The sequence below is a fragment of the Periplaneta americana genome, chromosome 6, assembly GCF_040183065.1.
Source record: "Periplaneta americana isolate PAMFEO1 chromosome 6, P.americana_PAMFEO1_priV1, whole genome shotgun sequence".
In the NCBI taxonomy this organism is placed as follows: domain Eukaryota; kingdom Metazoa; phylum Arthropoda; class Insecta; order Blattodea; family Blattidae; genus Periplaneta; species Periplaneta americana.
In genome coordinates, this window is record NC_091122.1 from 6,636,113 (window position 1) to 6,655,758 (window position 19,646).

The 19,646-nt window shown below is 32.0% G+C and overlaps 1 protein-coding gene across 1 annotated transcript; it reads left to right on the forward strand.

Annotated features, from left to right (window-relative positions):
• Positions 1 to 1,112: 1,112 nt before the first annotated feature.
• On the forward strand, positions 1,113 to 18,370 carry LOC138702173 (farnesol dehydrogenase-like). Its single transcript, XM_069829779.1, has 6 exons — positions 1,113 to 1,257; positions 6,716 to 6,884; positions 9,102 to 9,231; positions 10,713 to 10,836; positions 13,083 to 13,211; positions 17,997 to 18,370. Exons 1-6 carry the CDS (start codon positions 1,126 to 1,128, stop codon positions 18,054 to 18,056), a joined length of 744 nt encoding a protein of 247 aa, XP_069685880.1. The 5' UTR covers positions 1,113 to 1,125; the 3' UTR covers positions 18,057 to 18,370.
• The last annotated feature ends 1,276 nt before the right edge of the window (positions 18,371 to 19,646 follow it).

Sequence of the window (19,646 nt, forward strand, 5' to 3'; positions counted from 1 at the left end):
TATTTATGTATTTATTTATTTATATATTTATTTATTTATGTATTTATGTATTTATTTATATATATATATATTTATTTATTGATTTATTTATTTATTTATGTATTTATATATATATATATATATATATATTTATTTATTGATTGATTTATTTATTTATTTATTTATTTATTTATTTATTCCGGCAGAGAATATCCACTGATACATTCACTGTAAGTGCAAATTATGAAATGATATCAAATTCTTCAGAGTGTATGTCAGATTATAGAAGCTAGTTTTGAGATAGTTATGATCGAAGGTAACTACATTTTTTACCTAGGTCATAACGTTGAACACCAATATCATGAAGGGATGCACAGAATTTTTTCACTAAGCAGAATGCGTATTCAGAAACACTGAACTGCTAATTTTTTTATGCAGGTGCTTGAGAACATTCCCAAATCCCAACACTGCCACATATTTGAATATCATAAAAGCCTCACATGTTCTGTGGGCACGATCCTTTAAAAGTGTTCCTTTTTCACAACGAAAAGCAGTTACATTCAACGACATTTCTGTTACTTTTCTATTCATAGACTTAATACCAATAATAATAATAATAATAATAATAATAATAATAATAATAATAATAATAATAATAATAATAATAATAATAATAATAAAGGAACCATCTGCTAACGAAGTCAAATAGTTGCTATGTTACGACAATATAATAGTGTAACAGACAAAGCATGCCACGATAAATTGAGTTGGAAAGTTAACGTGTAATACTAAACTCTAAAACAAACGAAACAGACACAGCTGTAAGTTGCCATAACAACCGACAAACTGTCAGTGCTATCATGATTAGTTGACACATGAGGCTATAATATTTAGGACATTTACTTTTTATCCGGATCTACATGTTTTGAGGAAACCTGGGAGTCCGCGGACCCTACTGTGAGAACCGGTTCTTCAAAATATATTTCATTCTGGGGTTATTACAGGAAAAGGATCTGAATTTACGTCCTGTTAGTCAAAGTCACGATACCATTGTCGCAATCGTATTTTTTAAAGTCCTAGCTAAAATAAATCATGATTACCTGGAGTTATAAAACGAGTAACGTCGAGTGATTTATAGGAGAGACCATGCAACGGTGGGCAGGTCGAGTTGCTATGGTGACGGGCGCCAGTTCTGGGATAGGAGCGGCCATCTCCCAGGAGCTAGTCAAAAAAGGACTCAACGTCGTAGGAATTGCGCGCAGAGTGGAGAAAGTCCAGGTACCCAATTAATTAAAGTCGAATTTCTATTTTTCCATAATTAAAAACCTGATTTTATTGAAATAGAGATAATAATACAAAATAATACAAATAAGCATGTGTAAGTTTTACGACATGCATGAAATTATTTCTTGTATTTATTGTCTAACTAGCCGTACCCGTGCGCTCCGCTGCACCCGTTAGAAATAAATATAAAACAATTACATAATTAAAATAGGACATTTGATCCCGGGAACATTCGTGTTTGATATAATGATAAATCGTTTATTATGTTACTTAATTTAAATTGTATTTGCATAATTAAAATGCGATCATTTTGATCCAGAGACCACTCATTTGGTCATAAAAATTATTTTAGGAAATACAGGAAACGAATGTACAGAATAGCCTATCAAGTTTTCTGTGCATAAGAATCTATTTTAATCTTACCTGTCCTCGATTCACTCAGAAGTTACTGTAATAACATTATAGCATTATGTCCATACAGAGAAACTACACTTTCCAATGGTGAAATAATAATTAATTATCAAATCGGTTAATTTAGCTTCTGATATTACTTCATACAAACACAGAAACATCCTCTGTAGGCTATCTTTCATAGCTTTCGATTGTTGCTGTCCAAGGCCCCTTACAGACGAAGTCATTTGTTTTTTAATTCATTACACGGCCTTAGATGGCAGTTATTTTAATATTAAAACTCATTTATCTCATTAAATATCAGTCCTATCAAAATTTTTCAAGGAATAAAACTTATCGGACATTATTTTTAAACAAACTTTTGTTATGTAATATTTTTCACAAAAATCAATAATAAGCGAGATATTTCGATTTATTTAATTTAGGCCCCCTTATAACCCCCCTTTTAAATAATGTATTTTCAATGCCATATAGCCTAAAATCTAAGTTACAACGAACTTAATTTATATTCCAATTTCCATCGAAATCCGTTCAGCCATTATCGCGTGAAAAGGTAACAAACATACAGACAGACAAAAATTTCAAAAAAGCGATTTTCGGTTTCAGGGTGGTTAATTATTTTTGGAAAATCGAAAATTACCAGAAAAATTTTGGCTACAGATTTATTATTAGTATAGATAATCAAATAACTTAATTTTTTAGTGAACACTTTCTATTGCTGAAAGACGGAGCATTTTCAGCAAATCTTATTTAAAGTATGGTAAAACTTTATATGGTGATTCAAATTAGTACATTATGCAACGAGCCTATAATGATAGTAATTAAGACGCGAGTATGTATGTTTATGAAACAAGCGCAAGCGAGTTTCATAATTTTCATACGAGAGTCTTAATTACCATTATAGGCAAGTTTCATACGACTTTTTATGCTCGACCATATTTCTAACTTGAAATTATTCAGAAGTATTCATTTTATTCGCATCTGAATGAAGATCGGAAGTGACCTTGTGCATAGCTCGTTAATTGTGAGATGTGCGTAGACGCGAAAGTATTGATTTTTTTCCGAGGAACAATAATGTCATTGACCTTGATATAATTTAGAGAATAACATGACCTAATTTTGATATAACCTGGAAATTGATTTAGGATTGAAAAACGACATGACAATTGAATTTATTTGAATATTATTTACAATTAACGCTAATTATTATAGTAACAGAACATAACCTTCTGCGACAGTATTGGATTTCCAACCTCCGTGACGTTTCCCTCGTTGTCTTTCGATTGCATATCCGAGAATAATCGAAAACCTGAACTTTAATGAGTAGGTGTACTTTAATGACATGCATTAAAGGACTGCTACCAGGTGTATAATTACTACATTTCGGCATGATCGAGCATAAACATATTTAAACAAACTAACAGCCTATTTTTATATCGGGATATGTATGATAAGACTTTCTTATGTTAAATTCTAACGTACCTTGTTTACATGTTTCGACCTATTTATGGGTCATCCTCAGAACACACACAAAATGCAACCTCATTCAAGAAATTAAATTACAACATCACATACAGAACAAATAACACTCTACAAAAACATCTCAACGCACAAACAACACAAACAAACAAATACAACCACACAGGCGTATACAAACTCAAATGTAACACCTGCAACAACTTCTACATAGGACAGACAGGCAGATCATTTCAAACACGTTACAAAGAACACATCACAGCCATAAAAAAATTACAAAACACCTCCACATATGCAGAACATATCACAAATGCTAACCACACCCACAGAGACATCAACACAGACATGGAAATACTACACATCCAACCAAAAAGCCAGAAACTCAACACACTAGAACAATACGAAATATACAGACACACGAAAACACACCCCAACGATATTCTCAACACACAACTCAATTTCAGAACACACACAATCTTTGACTCTACATTATACCACACGAATACACCCTCACAAGAAACAAAACAAGAAGAGCCATGACCAACAACGACCAGTTCTGAGGATGACCCATAAAAAGGTCGAAACATGTAAACAAGGTACGTTAGAATTTAACACAAGAAAGTCTTATCATACATATTCCGAAGTGTAATCAAGATGTATATTTTTTATACTTTCGTATTTTGCTTATATCCATAATCGAAGTTATTTTATAAAAACAGAAATGTTTTTCACGCTTACGTCTTATCTACATTAAAATGCGTGTTTTGTTACAAATCTACACTCCAATAAATTAATTTAGAAAGAGTACAGGTGTATAATAAGACATTTAGTTATTTCCCCATAGCACATAGTGATGGGTGACACTGATAGTTCGTTACTTTTAAATTTATTTACCGCATGCGTATCAACAACATCGGTAAGGTTGTTAACCCTACTGCTACGAAAGTTTATTACAACTTATTAATAAGAAAACGGGTAATACAATTACCCCTATCAAAATTATATACCAATCTTCGTTAAGCATTTGAAATATTTAACAACTTATGTATTACTGACTGTAGACCTCCAGAAGATGTTAAAATGTAAAATAATCGGCCTATTCTAAAAAATAGAGTGGTTCAAAAGTTCCGTTCGATATTGTTGAAAACGTATATGTGACTAGTTGCAGGAAATTTATTTATTTATTTATTTATTTATTTATTTATTTATTTATTTATTTATTTATCGATTTATTTATTTACTTATTTATTTATTTATGTATTTACTTATTTCTTATTTTGCTAATAATTATAACATAATATATAATAGAAAAAAACTTCAGCTCGCCCTGAAAGAGTAGAACTCGTGCTCAGGGGCGGATTCCTGAATTGAAATTAATAATTATACAATACAATTTGTCTTATGTCTACTATGCAATTATAGTATATAAATTTAAATTTACAATTTTTCAATTTTTATAAAATCCATACATAACTTTTTTAATTTAATACTAGAACTATTAGAATTGACAAGATTAGGATATTCAAATATAAATTTGTTATATATTCTTGGGCCTAAATTACTACTATGATTAAATACTTTAACAGTGTTGCATTTTGATTCAAACAATCTTAAAAAATTCATACCTTTTGTTTCATAACTATGAGAATACAATTCAAAATTATTTCGATTTTTATGTATCAATTTTATTAATACAAAATAATAAATTTGTCTTACGTTAAGTATATTAAAGTCTAAAAACAAATTTTGAGATGGAAAATCAGTAGGTTTATGAAGACATATTTTAATTATTTTCTTCTGTAATAAATAAAGTGGATCAAAATTGGATTTAAATAAGCTACCGTATCCTGTAATAAAAAAAAGGTAAAGGTATCCCCTTAACTTGCCATGAAGGCACTTGGGGGGCATGGAGGTAGAGTCCCATGCTTTCCATGACCTCGGCACTAGAATGAGGTGGTGTGGTCGGCACCACGCTCTGACCGCCTTTTACCCCCGGGAAAGACCCGGTATTCAATTTTATAGGAGGCTGAGTGAACCTCGGGGCCGTTCTGGAAGTTTGGCAACGAACCCCATCCTATAATTCCATACATAATTACCGATTGAAACAAAGTTAAATATATTGTGCGTAATGAACTTATTGACAAGCTATTCTCAATAAAACAAAATAATATAATATTTTACGTAATTTATTACGAAGGTAATTAATGTGTTGGTTCCATTTTAAATGATTATCGAAAATTATGCCTAAATACTTAACTTCAGAGGACTAAAGGCGGATTTTTCATTTTTTTGTTTCTTGTGCTTTCAAAAAAAGGATGAAATACTGAGTATTAAAAAAATTCATGATTCTAGGTGCTATAGTTTTTAATATATTACTTATTGAATATTGATAGTATATTATGTACTCTTCGAGAAAAATGCAAATTAAAGTTTTCATTTGTTTTTTTTAGCAACTATAAGAAAGATTTAGGTATTTAAGAAGCACTGTGTAAAACTACGTCCTAGTTAGTATGTTAGAAAAACCTACAGGTAGCGCAAAATTTAAAAAATTATAAATGCAGTTTTTACACCGCAAATTCGTTATTTTGTTCTCCTGTAAAATTTCCTTCCACGACTTGGCGCAACGGGTCACATTTTGAAATTGAAGAGGTTTAGATATGCTACTGGAGACGCTATGACGTAACATACAGGTATACAATAAATTTAAAATTCCCTCCCTTTCATTTCAAGTTGAACTCTTCGACGGTGTATAGTTTTCACATAGTGGAAAACACACCTATAAGCTATGAATGTAATAGTACTACAACATAAATGGGTTATCATTTTATTTATTTGTTAAAATTTAAATACTGCAATACAATCTACCCGTATACAGCCATGGACATCCCCAAAAAGATGTGTTTATAAAACAATAAAATTGCAAAGAGTATATAAAAATTTATAAAAAAAATAAAATAAAAATAAACCAACAAAATAGATTTTAATTCTTTGCTGAAATTCAAGAATTCGAACACCACCTACACTGCAATGGGCATCTCGAAAAAGAGGCTTCACTAATAAATTATTTTTTAAGAAACCATAATGCACAGCAATAAACAAAATAAAAATTGGAAACCAAAGATCTTGGTAGTATAAATAACAGTATGAATAATGATATATATAATACAAAAGAAAATAATTTTGAAACCCGAAAAACTAGGAAATGAATAAAATTAAACTACAGAATTTTCATAATTTTCATAACACATACTACCAAAAGAGGTAACAAGATTATCCCACATGAATAAAGCGAACTACGTCTTAAAGTACTTATGTTACTCTTATTTGAAACTACTTTACTTCCCTCCTATACCTAGTAAAGTGATTTGTTTGTATATCACGCCAGTATCATCGAACTCCAGTCGTGGAAGGGGGTAGCAAACGGTGTTTCCGATTCTTAATCGTTGATCCAAAGGTATAGCCAGGTTAATATTAGAAATGTTAGTAAAAATAAAATGATGTCCCTGTGTAATTCCTTAGTTGTTCAGAATACTTTATCCTTAAGTTATCTCATTTCAAACTGCAGGACTTGGCATCGAGCCTCAAGTCGGAACCGGGCAAACTGTACCCTTTGAAGTGCGACATTTCGGAAGATCAAGAATTGAAGGATGCGTTCAGCTGGGTTAAGGACAATCTCAAAGGCGTCGACGTCATGGTCAACAATGCAGCAGCGAATGGTCCTCATTCACTGATTGGTAAGAGCTGTGAAAGCAATCATTCAGTTGCAAGAAGTGTAAAATGCTTAGTTCTTTATCGTTCTAAACGGATGAAATTTGTATTGCTGATATAGGGATTTGGCGGTTATTTTTTAGCACTCACGGCGGCAAAATAATCTAATTTTACATTGACAGTATAGCAATTTCGAGGAATATCACTTTTGCTGACGTCGTACAAAATTTTGTCCAATATTCTTTTGAAAAGATTAGCTCCGTACGTAGATGAAATTATTGGGGATCATCAGTGCGGTTTTCGGCGTAATACATCGATTATTGATCAGATTTCTTGATCAGATTTCTTGTATTCGACAGATAATGGAGAAAAAATGGGAGTATAAGGGTACAGTACATCAGTTATTCATAGATTTCAAAAAGGCTTATGACTCTGTTAAGAGGGAAGTATTATATGATATTCTTATTGAATTTGGTATTCCCAAGAAACTAGTTCGATTAATTAAAATGTGTCTCAGTGAAACATACAGCAGAGTCCGTATAGGTCAGTTTCTATCTGATGCTTTTCCAATTCACTGCGGGCTAAAGCAGGTGATGCACTATCACCTTTACTTTTTAACTTCGCTCTAGAATATGCCATTAGGAAAGTTCAGGATAAGAGGCAGGGTTTGGAATTGAACGGGTTACATCAGCTTCTTGTCTATGCGGATGACGTGAATATGTTAGGAGAGAATACACAAACGATTAGGGAAAACACGGAAATTTTACTTGAAGCAAGTAAAGCGATCGGTTTGGAAGTAAATTCCGAAAAGACAAAGTATATGATTATGTCTCGTGACCAGAATATTGTACGAAATGGAAATATAAAAATTGGAGTTTTATCCTTCGAAGAGGTGGAAAAATTAAAATATCTTGGAGCAACAGTAACAAATATAAATGACACTCGGGAGGAAATTAAACGCAGAATAAATATGGGAAATGCGTGTTATTATTCGGTTGAGAAGCTCTTATCATCCAATCTGCTGTCCAAAAATCTGAAAGTTAGAATTTATAAAACAGTTATATTACCGGTTGTTCTGTATGGTTGTGAAACTTGGACTCTCACTCTGAGAGAGGAACATAGGTTAAGGGTGTTTGAGAATAAGGTGCTTAGGAAAATATTTGGGGCTAAGCGGGATGAAGTTCCAGGAGAATGGAGAAAGTTACACAACACAGAACTGCACGCATTGTATTCTACACCTGACATAATTAGGAACATTAAATCCAGACGATTGAGATGGGCAGGGCATGTAGCACGTATGGGTGAATCCAGAATTGCATATAGAGTGTTAGTTGGGAAACCGGAGGGAAAAATACCTTTAGGGAGGCCGAGACGTAGATGGGAAGATAATATTAAAATGGATATGAGGGAGGTGGGATATGATGATAGAGACTGGATTAATCTGGTACAGGATAGGGACCGCTGGCGGGCTTATGTGAGGGCGGCAATGAACCTTCGGGTTCCTTAAAAGCCATTTGTAAGTAAGTATAGCAATTTAATGGTTTCTGCACGGTCTCATAGCGGATTTTTAAGAATCGAGTTGGCAACACTGCACGGAGCTTGTATTTGTCAAACTTCAACGAACTTCACCGTAACGAAAAGTAACGCAAACCAGAGTCCCGTCGCTCTAATTTCCGGCAGCCAATCGCGTTGCAGGTCGGCTACATTTAAACGTGTGCGTCTTGTGATTCGCTTATGAAGACGTTATTCGTTTCTTAAGGTTCGATAAAAGCTTAATATAATCGCCCGCCATTTTGGCTCTTTCGTTGGCGTTCGCAGAAAGCACACGGAGATGTTATTTGCCGCTCAATTATTTACTGAATTACATTGCGTTTGATTTATTATCATAGGAGCTACGACATGATAATGTTTAACGGTGTAGCAAATAGATTCCTCGTATGGTTGCTCGGCAACGGAAGAACAAAAATTGCGAACGATACTACCTACCTAGACTTTATAGAGCCTTCACTTCGTAAGACGTAAGCAAAGAGGAGGAGTCCCGCCGGGAATAACAGCGTCGCGACTATAACGTCGATCGTAATCCTGGCCTTACAAGGTTCCGACGTGTCTGCGGACAGTCGATTGAACAAAAAATATTAATGCAAATCACATAAAAACTGCAGTGAAGAACATATTTGCTTCGTACTACAGAATACTTGCGGTATTTGTCACAAACGTCACCTCGATTAATGCTGTATTTTCAGATGGTCCGGATGAAATGTGCAAAAGAATCGTTGATGTGAACATTCTAGCCGTCGCCAGATGCACCAGAATGGCAATCCAGTCCATGAGGGAGCGAGGGGTGGACGATGGACACATCTTGCACATCAACAGGTGCCACCTCATACCTCATACTTATTACCAAGAGTAACCTCTGGTAGCCTTCAACCACACTGCCATGTGAACTTTTTAGTGCAGGGAACTGAATGATACGTACGTACATACATACATACATACATACATACATACATACATACATACATACGGGCTATTACATATGAAATCGATCAGTAAAAAACCTCGCATTTTTTATACTCTAATTTTTTCCCTATTTATAAAAGGTGCTGAAGAGAGTGCATTTTCAAAAATATACTATCGAAAGTCAAACGGTTTTTGTACTATTGAGCGACAAATTTAGCGTATTTTATAAAAACAAGCCTTTCTCAGCGCTCAGAACTCTGGAACCATTTACTGCAGAACATTGAACGGGAGCTCATTTTGAAACTGACATTTGGTAGGTTATGATAAGAAGTAATCATTTTTATTGTATACAGAGAGACAGTTAATCTGATTTTATTTACTTTTAGGCTTTCTGTCCATTTATAAAAATGTAAAAAAATATTGAGAAAAAACCTTGCATTATTAAGAGGGATTCGGCATTGTTTGCTTAGTGGTATGGCAATAAGTTTCGGGGATATTAAATAAATTATTTTTCACACGCCTGGACTTGAACGGCGCAGTACCGCACGCACTGGCCGAGAGCTGAAGATAAGCGAGCGTTGGGCGTCATTTTACTCCTGTGTTTATGAAAACACTATGCGCTACTAGACGAAACATCACGTGTTTGTCTCCTGGCCTTGCTTGTCTCGGCTAGCTCCCGCCTCACAGTCAGCTGGTTAGTTCACGCGCGTACTATTTATTTTCTTTATTTGATATTTTCAATACTTTCTTATCAACGTACCATCAGTAAAAAATATGTGTTTATTTGTACTTTCAATGGGGAATTTAACTATATATTTTTAAAATATTTTTTTTTTTCCTTGGCAAAGGCGTCTTAATGAGACAAAATCTAAATTTCTCCATTTCCATAAAAAGTAAGAAAAACTGTTTACATGTCAATATAAACTTTAATTTCTCAGCATCAAAATAAACCATGATTTTGATCGTTGGGTGAAAGGGTTTCGGAGCTACAACAGTTTAAAGTTGCAAATTTTATGAAAATGCGATAAATTTAAATATTTTAAATTTAAACACTGTGAAGTTCTGATGCCTCAAACTTTGCACAAAGCATTGTATCACAGTTGTCAACGGACAGAACAAAGTTTTATTGTATTTAGAAATTGTAAGGTCAATTTTCTTTATATTTCGGTCGATTTGAGATGGAATAGCACATACATACATACTGTACAAACATGGACCTATGCAAGAGGGGGGGGGGTTACCACCAGGTTTTTTGTACTCTTAAAAAAATTACTAATTTAGATTTGAATATTTTTTATCCATAATCGCTTATTTCTTGAATAATCTAATTAAATTGCACTCGTGCAATTACTACAGATAGTCAAACTGCATCATAACATAAACATGTGTTCCAGCATCGCCGGCCACTACATCCATCCGGATGTTTTCATGTATTCGGCATCTAAACACGCCGTCACGGTCATGGCTGAGGGACTCCGGCGTGAGTTGTGGAACGAGAAGTCCAAGATTCGAGTCACGGTGAGTGAGAAAACATTACGACTTGAGATGTAGGTCGTCTACTACTATTACTACTACTATTACTCTTACTACTACTACTACTCTTACTTCTACTACTACTAGTACTGCTGCTGCTACTACTACTGCTGCTGCTACTACTACTACTGCTGCTACTACTACTACTACTACTGCTGCTACTACTACTACTGCTGCTACTACTACTACTACTACTACTACTACTACTACTACTGCTGCTGCCAATGTTGCTGCTACTACTACTACTACTACTACTACTACTGCTACTACTACTACTACTACTACTACTACTGCTGCTGCTGCTGCTGCTGCCACTGTTGCTGCTACTACTACTACTACTGCTGCTACTACTACTACTACTACTGCTACTACTACTCCTACTTCTACTACTACAACAACTACTACTACTACTGCTACTACTACTACTTCTACTACTACAACAACTACTACTACTACTGCTACTACTACTACTTCTACTACTACAACAACTACTACTACTACTGCTACTGCTACTACTACTACTACTGCTACTACTTCTACTACTACTACTACTGCTACTAGGACCACATGGTTACAGTAGGACAATTCCGTATTTCGAATTCTATCAACATGGCTTGGAAAGTGGAGACTGGTAGCGCAGTCCAGTAGAGATGAGCTTAAACGATATTTTCAAGTATCTGTAACTGTGACACATATCTTTTATCGGTGATTTTGTCACACCAATATTTTATATCGATAAGTAAGCACAATATGCATGAATTACACCGATAAAAATTAACAGGAACTATTGAAGAGCAGTGAAATTGAAGACGATTTCTCTATACACACCTCACATCAGCAATATATATGAGAAAATCCAACAAATAAATTATGTACATGTACCACTAACAAATAAATATTTACCTAACTGAACAGTAACATGTCAAAAGTTAAACTCATGTACCAAAAGGTTATATCAAATACAGTATTTGGTTATATTATAGATATTGAATCAGTTGATAATTTTTAAATAGTCTACTACACATCCAGCCAAAAAAAAAAAAAAAAAAAAAAAAAAAAAAAACAGAACTTTGACACTTTAAAACAATATGCATATGCTGAACAGTCAATTCAATTTCAAAACACACACCCTTTTCGACACAATCATGAACACACTCAACCACAACAGGGAGAGAGAAGATAGCGCGGGACGTTCACTAGGTTTCGATAATGGAGGATTTCACCTCGAAACTAGTCAGCCAGGTAATGTCCTCATGTTAACACAGTAGGCCTAAATAAGTTGTAAAGTTAATCAATGACAATTTTAAATTTGAATCCTTTAGTCTCGGAACAAATCAACGATCAAAACCTTGGAAGGAATGAAGAAGACTTTAATGTCAGAAGAAGGCAGTGGTAAACATTACCACACCTTTTAAGGGGAGAGGATGGTATTTTTTAAAACTTTTTCGTATTTGGTGTAAAATATTAATTTTTTGTATGTAGAGAGCTCATAGCTGTAGCAACTCAACCAAAAGTAAATATTTTGAAAAAAATTATTTGGGGGCGCAGATTTGAAAAAAAAATGTACCCAATGCAGGATTTTACTAAAACCGATATATCTAAACCATTTTTAAAGATAGATTCATCCATATTTTTGCAATGTACTTGCAAAAGCATGCTCTACAAACTGTCTGTAACAGAATTTTGATATTAGTCCCTACGTTTATAAAATAAACAATTAAAATTTAATAACACTTCTCTGATTTCCTTTCTTGCAAACAAACGGACGTAGTTTTAAAATGAAATCAATTAAAAAAATTCTGTTACAGAGGAAAGTTTCCTAATAGTCTAAAGAATGTGTGTTCTAAATTTCATGCATGTATCTTTAATAGTTCAGAAATTATATCAATTTTTGTCTGGCAATGTAGCAAAAAAAAAAAAAAAAATGAAGTTACCGTGAACCGATAAAAGGGGGCGAGTGATTTAAAAGTCCATAGCGCAGGAAGTTTAAAAATGACGTCTCAACATCCGATAAGGGCACAAATACACACGAAATGTTATGCTATGCATTCCACACATATCACAGAGTATTTTAAATATATATATTTTTAATTTACTCATTTTTCACCAAAAAATACCATCCTCTCCCCTTAATAGTAAAAAATAGTTCAAATTGTTGTCATATCTTCGTACCTATATCTTTAATAAAATGTGTTGTCCTGCCTTTTAATAAATACTGTGATCGTTTGCAGAGCTTGAGTCCCGGGTTGGTAAACACCCCATTCATTCCAGGCTTCTATCTGAAGAAGCACTCGTCTCTTGAACCCTCAGACGTCGCAGACGCCGCCATGTTTGTTCTGGGGACTCCGCCACACGTTCAGGTACGACTGGTAACGCCCAGTATCCAGTGAGGCAGACATCTTTAAAAAGTATCATAGTAACTCCACAGTCTACTATATACAGTCACGAAGCTTGGGATGATTTTTTGCAAATCTCGCGATAGTTGCTAGCCGCTTGGAGCGCTGTGAGTATTAGGAACAATAGACTGTGCCACTGCCATCGTGATCTAACACAGGCCGTAAGGCAGACCATGTGACTCGCTTAAGGGGAGTTGGTCATTATTGCATGCAAAATAATGGTAAAAATAGCCTGTCTTCAAGCAGTCATAAATATAATACTATTTATCACAGGTCTTTCATTTTTTGTTAACTATGTGTCTATGCATATTAAGCTTTAAAATGAAAAAAGAATGGATACTCTAGAGTAAATCTTTATCCTTAAATTAATTTTTTTAATTAAGCACAATTTTTTTTTATAAATTCACTACATGTCTGTGATTAGGTACACTCTATTCACTTATTATAGCACATATTGAATTGAAAATTTGATCACTTACTGCTAATAGATACTAAAACATACCCTACTAAAATTATTCATGTATCTGTAATATTATGGGCATAGGACTTATAGAAATCATCACCGTGAATAAATTTAAAAAAATTGAAGATTAGTATAAGTCCTATGCCCATAGTATTACAGATATTTTAATAATTTTAGTAGGGTATGTTTTAGTATCTATTAGCAGTAAGTGGCCAAAATTTTAATTCAATGTGTGCTATGATAAGTGAATAGAGTGTACCTAATCACAGATATGTAGTGAATTTATATAAAAAATATGTTTAAATTCAACAGTTAATTTAAGGGTAGGATTTACACTAGATTAACCATTATTTTTCATTTTAAAGCTTAATATGTATACATATATCACTAAAAAAAATGAAATAGCTGTGATAAATAGTATTACATTTATGACTGCTTGAAGGTAGGCTATTTTTATCATTACTTTGCATGCGCTAACGTCCAATTCCCCTTAACCCGATCACGAAGGGTGGCATTTCAACAATATAAATTAGTTGGAATGTATAAACAGTAACATATGTTTCTATAAAATGTAGTGTAATTCCATTAATAAAATTTATAACATTTAAAATATTTCGCATTGTTGTGAAAAGCTATGTAAGCTGTGAAATGTTCGTTATCGGTTGTAATAACTGTAATTGGTTAAAATACAATAATTTGAATAATAATATGGGACAAGGAGACGTTTGTGGTACTATAAATTGTAAGAAAAATAGGTTAGAGTTATCCTTCTTCTGTAAGATCCAGGAAGGTGAGTTTGTGGAATATAATATATATTTTACGAAAATAATATATAAACCTTAGGTATGTATTTCATATTTCAATAGTGGAAGGAAGGTGTTAATTTTTTCAAAAGAACACGATATCGAAAGTACAATACATTTTATGGTCTGCTAAGGAAAGAGTCTGTGATGAGGCGATAGTAGCGATCCTGGTGGTGAGCAACTATCTATGGATGTATATTTCAATGTCTACCTTTGCATATTTAGTAAGTATTAAGTTTCGTGACTATATAATAGACTGTGGTAGCTCCCATTCATTCATTCGTTCATTCATTCATTCATTCATGTATTAATTTATTCCTGTATTTATTGATTGATTTGTGTATTTATTTAATTTTTTATTAATTAATTAATTAATTTATTCATTTATTTATTCATTTCATTTTTGTGCCCCTTTTGATCAAGAAAAAGAAATTATTTATTCATATTTTTCTCCCTTTGAATAATAGAGATATACAGTATATATAAAGAGTGTTAAAAAATAGCCCATATTTTAGGAGGTGATAGTATTCATCAAAACAAGAAAATAATGACTAATAAACATGGGTCCTACAACACAAACTTTCTGAGATCTGAACACTTGTTCATAGGAGGTACTCAATGTGACGTCCAATCATGGCAATGCATTTTTCTGTCTTAATACAGCAGACTACCAGATAATCAAACTGTAGTTGAGACCCCTGGCGTGGAATACTGATACCTCGCAAGGAATACTGAAAACAAAAGTCTGGTTGCAGATATGAGCGGAGTAGGCAGAGATGGTGTTTTGAATTTTCGTAATCAGCATGTGAAGGCAGATGAAAATTCCCCTGCAGTTGAAGAAACAAGGCATCAGCATCGATTCTCAATCAACGTATGGGCAGGCTTTCTTGGCGATAGATTAATACGGCCATACGTGCTACCACAAAGATTAACTGGGGGTCGTTATCAGGACTTCCTTATTGACGTATTAAAACAAATTTCAAAGAGTGCGTGATTCCTTACGCCGAGGGGCAGAGGAATGCATTGCCATGAATGGACGTCACATTCAGCACCTCCTATGAACAAGTGTTTTGATGCATACTAGCATCTCCTAAAACATTGGATACTTTTTAACACCCTGTATATGTAAATATTTACTCGTACTGTATCTCATGTTCTATGTATGATAAGTAAATATTACAAACGTATATTACATCCATTAACAAGTTTCAACAACACGTATATGGTCTACGGCTTAAAAATATATAATAGTTTACCTGACGAAATTAAACATATGAATGATTTAAGGTCTTTTAAAAGATACATCACAAGAAATTTAACAAACCTCTGTCCCTACAATTTAGATGAACTACGTGTGGGTTTACATTGGTCCTAATTTACTGTAATTTTATATATTTTAATTATTGTTTTCTGTTTTCATTATTGTTTTTCTTTCTTTCTTTGACATGTCCTATGGTTTTAACTCTTTCATGATAAATAAATAAATAAATAAAAGGCAAAAAAAATAAAACAAATAAATCAATAAATACATGAATGAATAAATAAATAAATAAAATAATAAAAAATTTAAAAATTAAATAAATATATAAATAAATAATTAAACAAACAAATCAATAAATACATGAATGAATAAATGAATGAAACAATAAATAAATGAATAAATAAATAAATAAATAAACAAATAAATGAAATAATTAAATAATTAAAAAATTAAATAAATAAAAAATTAAACAAATAAATCAACAAATACATGAATAAATAAATACATGAATGAATAAATGAGTAAATGAATAAATAAATAAATAAAATAATTAAAAAATTAAAAAATAAATAAACAAATAAAAAAATTAAACAAATAAATCAATAGATACATGAATAAATAAATAAATAAATAAATAAAATAATTAAAAAATTAAATGAATAAATAAATAAAAAATTAAACAAATAAATCAATAAAGACATGAATAAATAAATAAATGTATGAATAAATGAATGAATAAATGAATGAATAAATAAATAAATAAATAAATAAAATAATTAAAAAATCAAATAAACAAATAAACAAATAAATCAATAAATACATGAATAAATAAATACATAAATGAATAAATGAATAAATAAATAAATAAATAAAATAATTAAAAAGTTAAAAAATGAAATAAACAAATAAAAAATAAACAAATAAATCAATAAATACATGAATAAATAAATACATGAATGGATAAATGAATAAATAAATAAATAAAATAATTAAGAAATTAAAAAAATAATTAAATAAATCAATCAATAAAGACATGAATAAATAAATACATGAATGAATGAATAAATAAATAAAATAATTAAAAATTAAAAAATAAATAAATAAATAAATAAAAAATTAACAAATAAATCAATAAAGACATTAATAAATAAATACATGAATTAATAAATGAATGAATGAATAAAGAAATGAATGAATGAATAAATGAATAAATAAATGAATAAATAAAATAATTAAGCAATTAAATAAATAAATAAATAAAAAATTAAGGAAATAAATCAATAAATACATGAATGAATAAATGAATAAATAAATAAATGAATAAATAAATAAGTAAAAAATTAAGCAAATACATCAATAAATACATGACTAAGTAAATACATGAATGAATAAATGAATGAAAAAAATAAATGAATAAATAAATAAATAAATAAATTAATTAATTAATTAAGTTACTGAGTAAGAAAGTACTATAGCAGTACATTCTCAACACTCCTCTGAATCTAACTACTGAATTCCATTGTATCTTAAATCTCAGGAGACAACAAGTTGCAACTAAAGAAAAATTACGAAACTACATAGTGAAGGACGAGGCGGTGTCTGGGGAAATTTAAACGCAGCGCAAGCTTTTCAAAATGGCGACATAAACACATGTTCTAGTGCCCTAGGAGCACCAAAATTCATAGATATGCTATTTAAACTGTCGAGAATTTTTTAACACAAAAATTAAAAAATGTGATTTTTGACCCCAAAACAACATTTTTCAGTGATCCATCGTCTTAATGTTGTCTATCATCTGATATCTTCTGTCCCTAACTCTTCCCTGGTTCACCATTCCTTCCAGTGCATCCTTCAGTAGCCAGTTTCTCCTCAGCCAATGATCCAATCAAATCTTTTTTCTGTTCCTGATCAGTTTCAGCATTATTCTTTCTTCACCCACTCTTTCCAACATAGCTCCATTTCTTATTACTTTGTTTTAAACATAATTGCAGTCATCCAAAGCCTACTGTAATTAATGATATCACCGTGTTAAAAGAAATTTTGACCACATTTATCGACGTCAAGCGCATGAACATTTGACGTGAAAAGTAGTTTGTTATTTTGACTATACTTTTGACAGGGAAAATTTGCAACAGTAGACTATATCAAATGATTTCATTTACAATGTTGAAGTAACCCACAATTTTCATTTTTCTGTCTTTTATGTGCAATTTTGTTAACAGATACACGAGCTAACGATTCGACCGATTCCCTTAACCAAATCAGAGACCACCAATTCATAAAGAAGAACAGGATCACACTGGATTTCAATTGGATTATGTTAGTTTTGTTACAATTTCATACCAATTTATTGGCTGAGAACCTATTACATATTTTGAAGAGAATTTCCTCTGTTGAAAATTGGAATGTGTTGGAGTTATTGGCTGTAATTACTACACTTGTGTCATCTGCAAATAACATGGGATGACCTGCATCTTTTATTAGGGGCGCAAGATCATTTATGAACACAGGAAAAAGTACCTAGGGACCTCATAATCAGAACACACTCTGAATTTTCAACATTTTCTCTTTTAAGTTCAATAAGAGAATTAAACAGCTGTTTATGAAGGATAATTAAATTGATTCTTTGTATAAAGCGTTTTTTCATGTTCTCATTTTTATGTTTTACGTATACAAATACAATATTTGTGTGTATTAGTTTTTTTTTTCTTGTATTAAATGTAAACACACACGAATTCTAGCTTTACCCTTACGAATGCTTATGATTTTTTATGTTTTGTGTAATAAAATTAATTTAGAATAAATAAATATCAATATCAAATACATTTTAACAGGAATTTTAAATAGTGTGTTCTCTGGAAATGTTCATTATTTTTAAATCACTTAAAAACACAAGTATAATTTTTATTCATAAAATTCAAATATATTGAAGCAACAGTAATAAATAAGGAAATTAAACGCAGGATAAATATGAGAAATGCCTGCTATTATTCGGTTGAGAAGCTTTTATCATCCAGTCTCCTCTCAAAAAATCTGAAAGTTAGAATTTATAAAACTGTTATATTACCGGTTGTTCTGCATGGTTGTAAAACTTGGACTCTCACTTTAAGAGAGGAACATAGGTTAAGGGTGTTTGAGAATAAGGTGCTTAGGAAAATATTTGGAGCTAAGAGGGATGAAGTTACAGGAGAATGGATAAAGTTACACAACGCAGAACTGCACGGATTGTATTCTTCACCTGACATAATTAGGAACATTAAATATAGACTTTTGAGATGAGAAGAGTATGTAGCACATATGGGCGAATCCAGAAATGCATATAGAGTGTTAGTTGGGACACCGGAGGGAAAAAGACCTTTAGAGAGGCCGAGACGTAGATGGAAGGATAATATTAAAATGGATTTGAGAGAGGTGAGATATGATGATAGAGACTGGAGTAATCTTGCACAGGATAGAGACCGATGGCGGGCTTATGTGAGGGCGGCAATGAACCTTCGGGTTCCTTAAAAGCCATTTGTAAGTTAGTAAGTAAGTAAGTATGCACGTAATTTACAGACCAAGGAATCTGGAATTTTCAACATCATCTGCCGTTACTGAAAGGAATTAGTGTTTAAAATATCAATGAAACCAAATAAAAATTGTGGATTTTTAACAACTTAAGTAGCGTGCAGTCTTAATAAAAGCATAGAGTTAGAAGGGAATATTTATTGTCGTCTGCCTTGAATCCCAGGTAATCATAAAAGGTCCAGAAATATATGTATTACTTGAACCAGAAAAAAGAATACTGGTTAGTGCTGTTTGCAGTTTTTTCGCTTATAAATACGAACATATAAAATATTTACTTCTTCTGTTTCTATCAAACACAGACTACT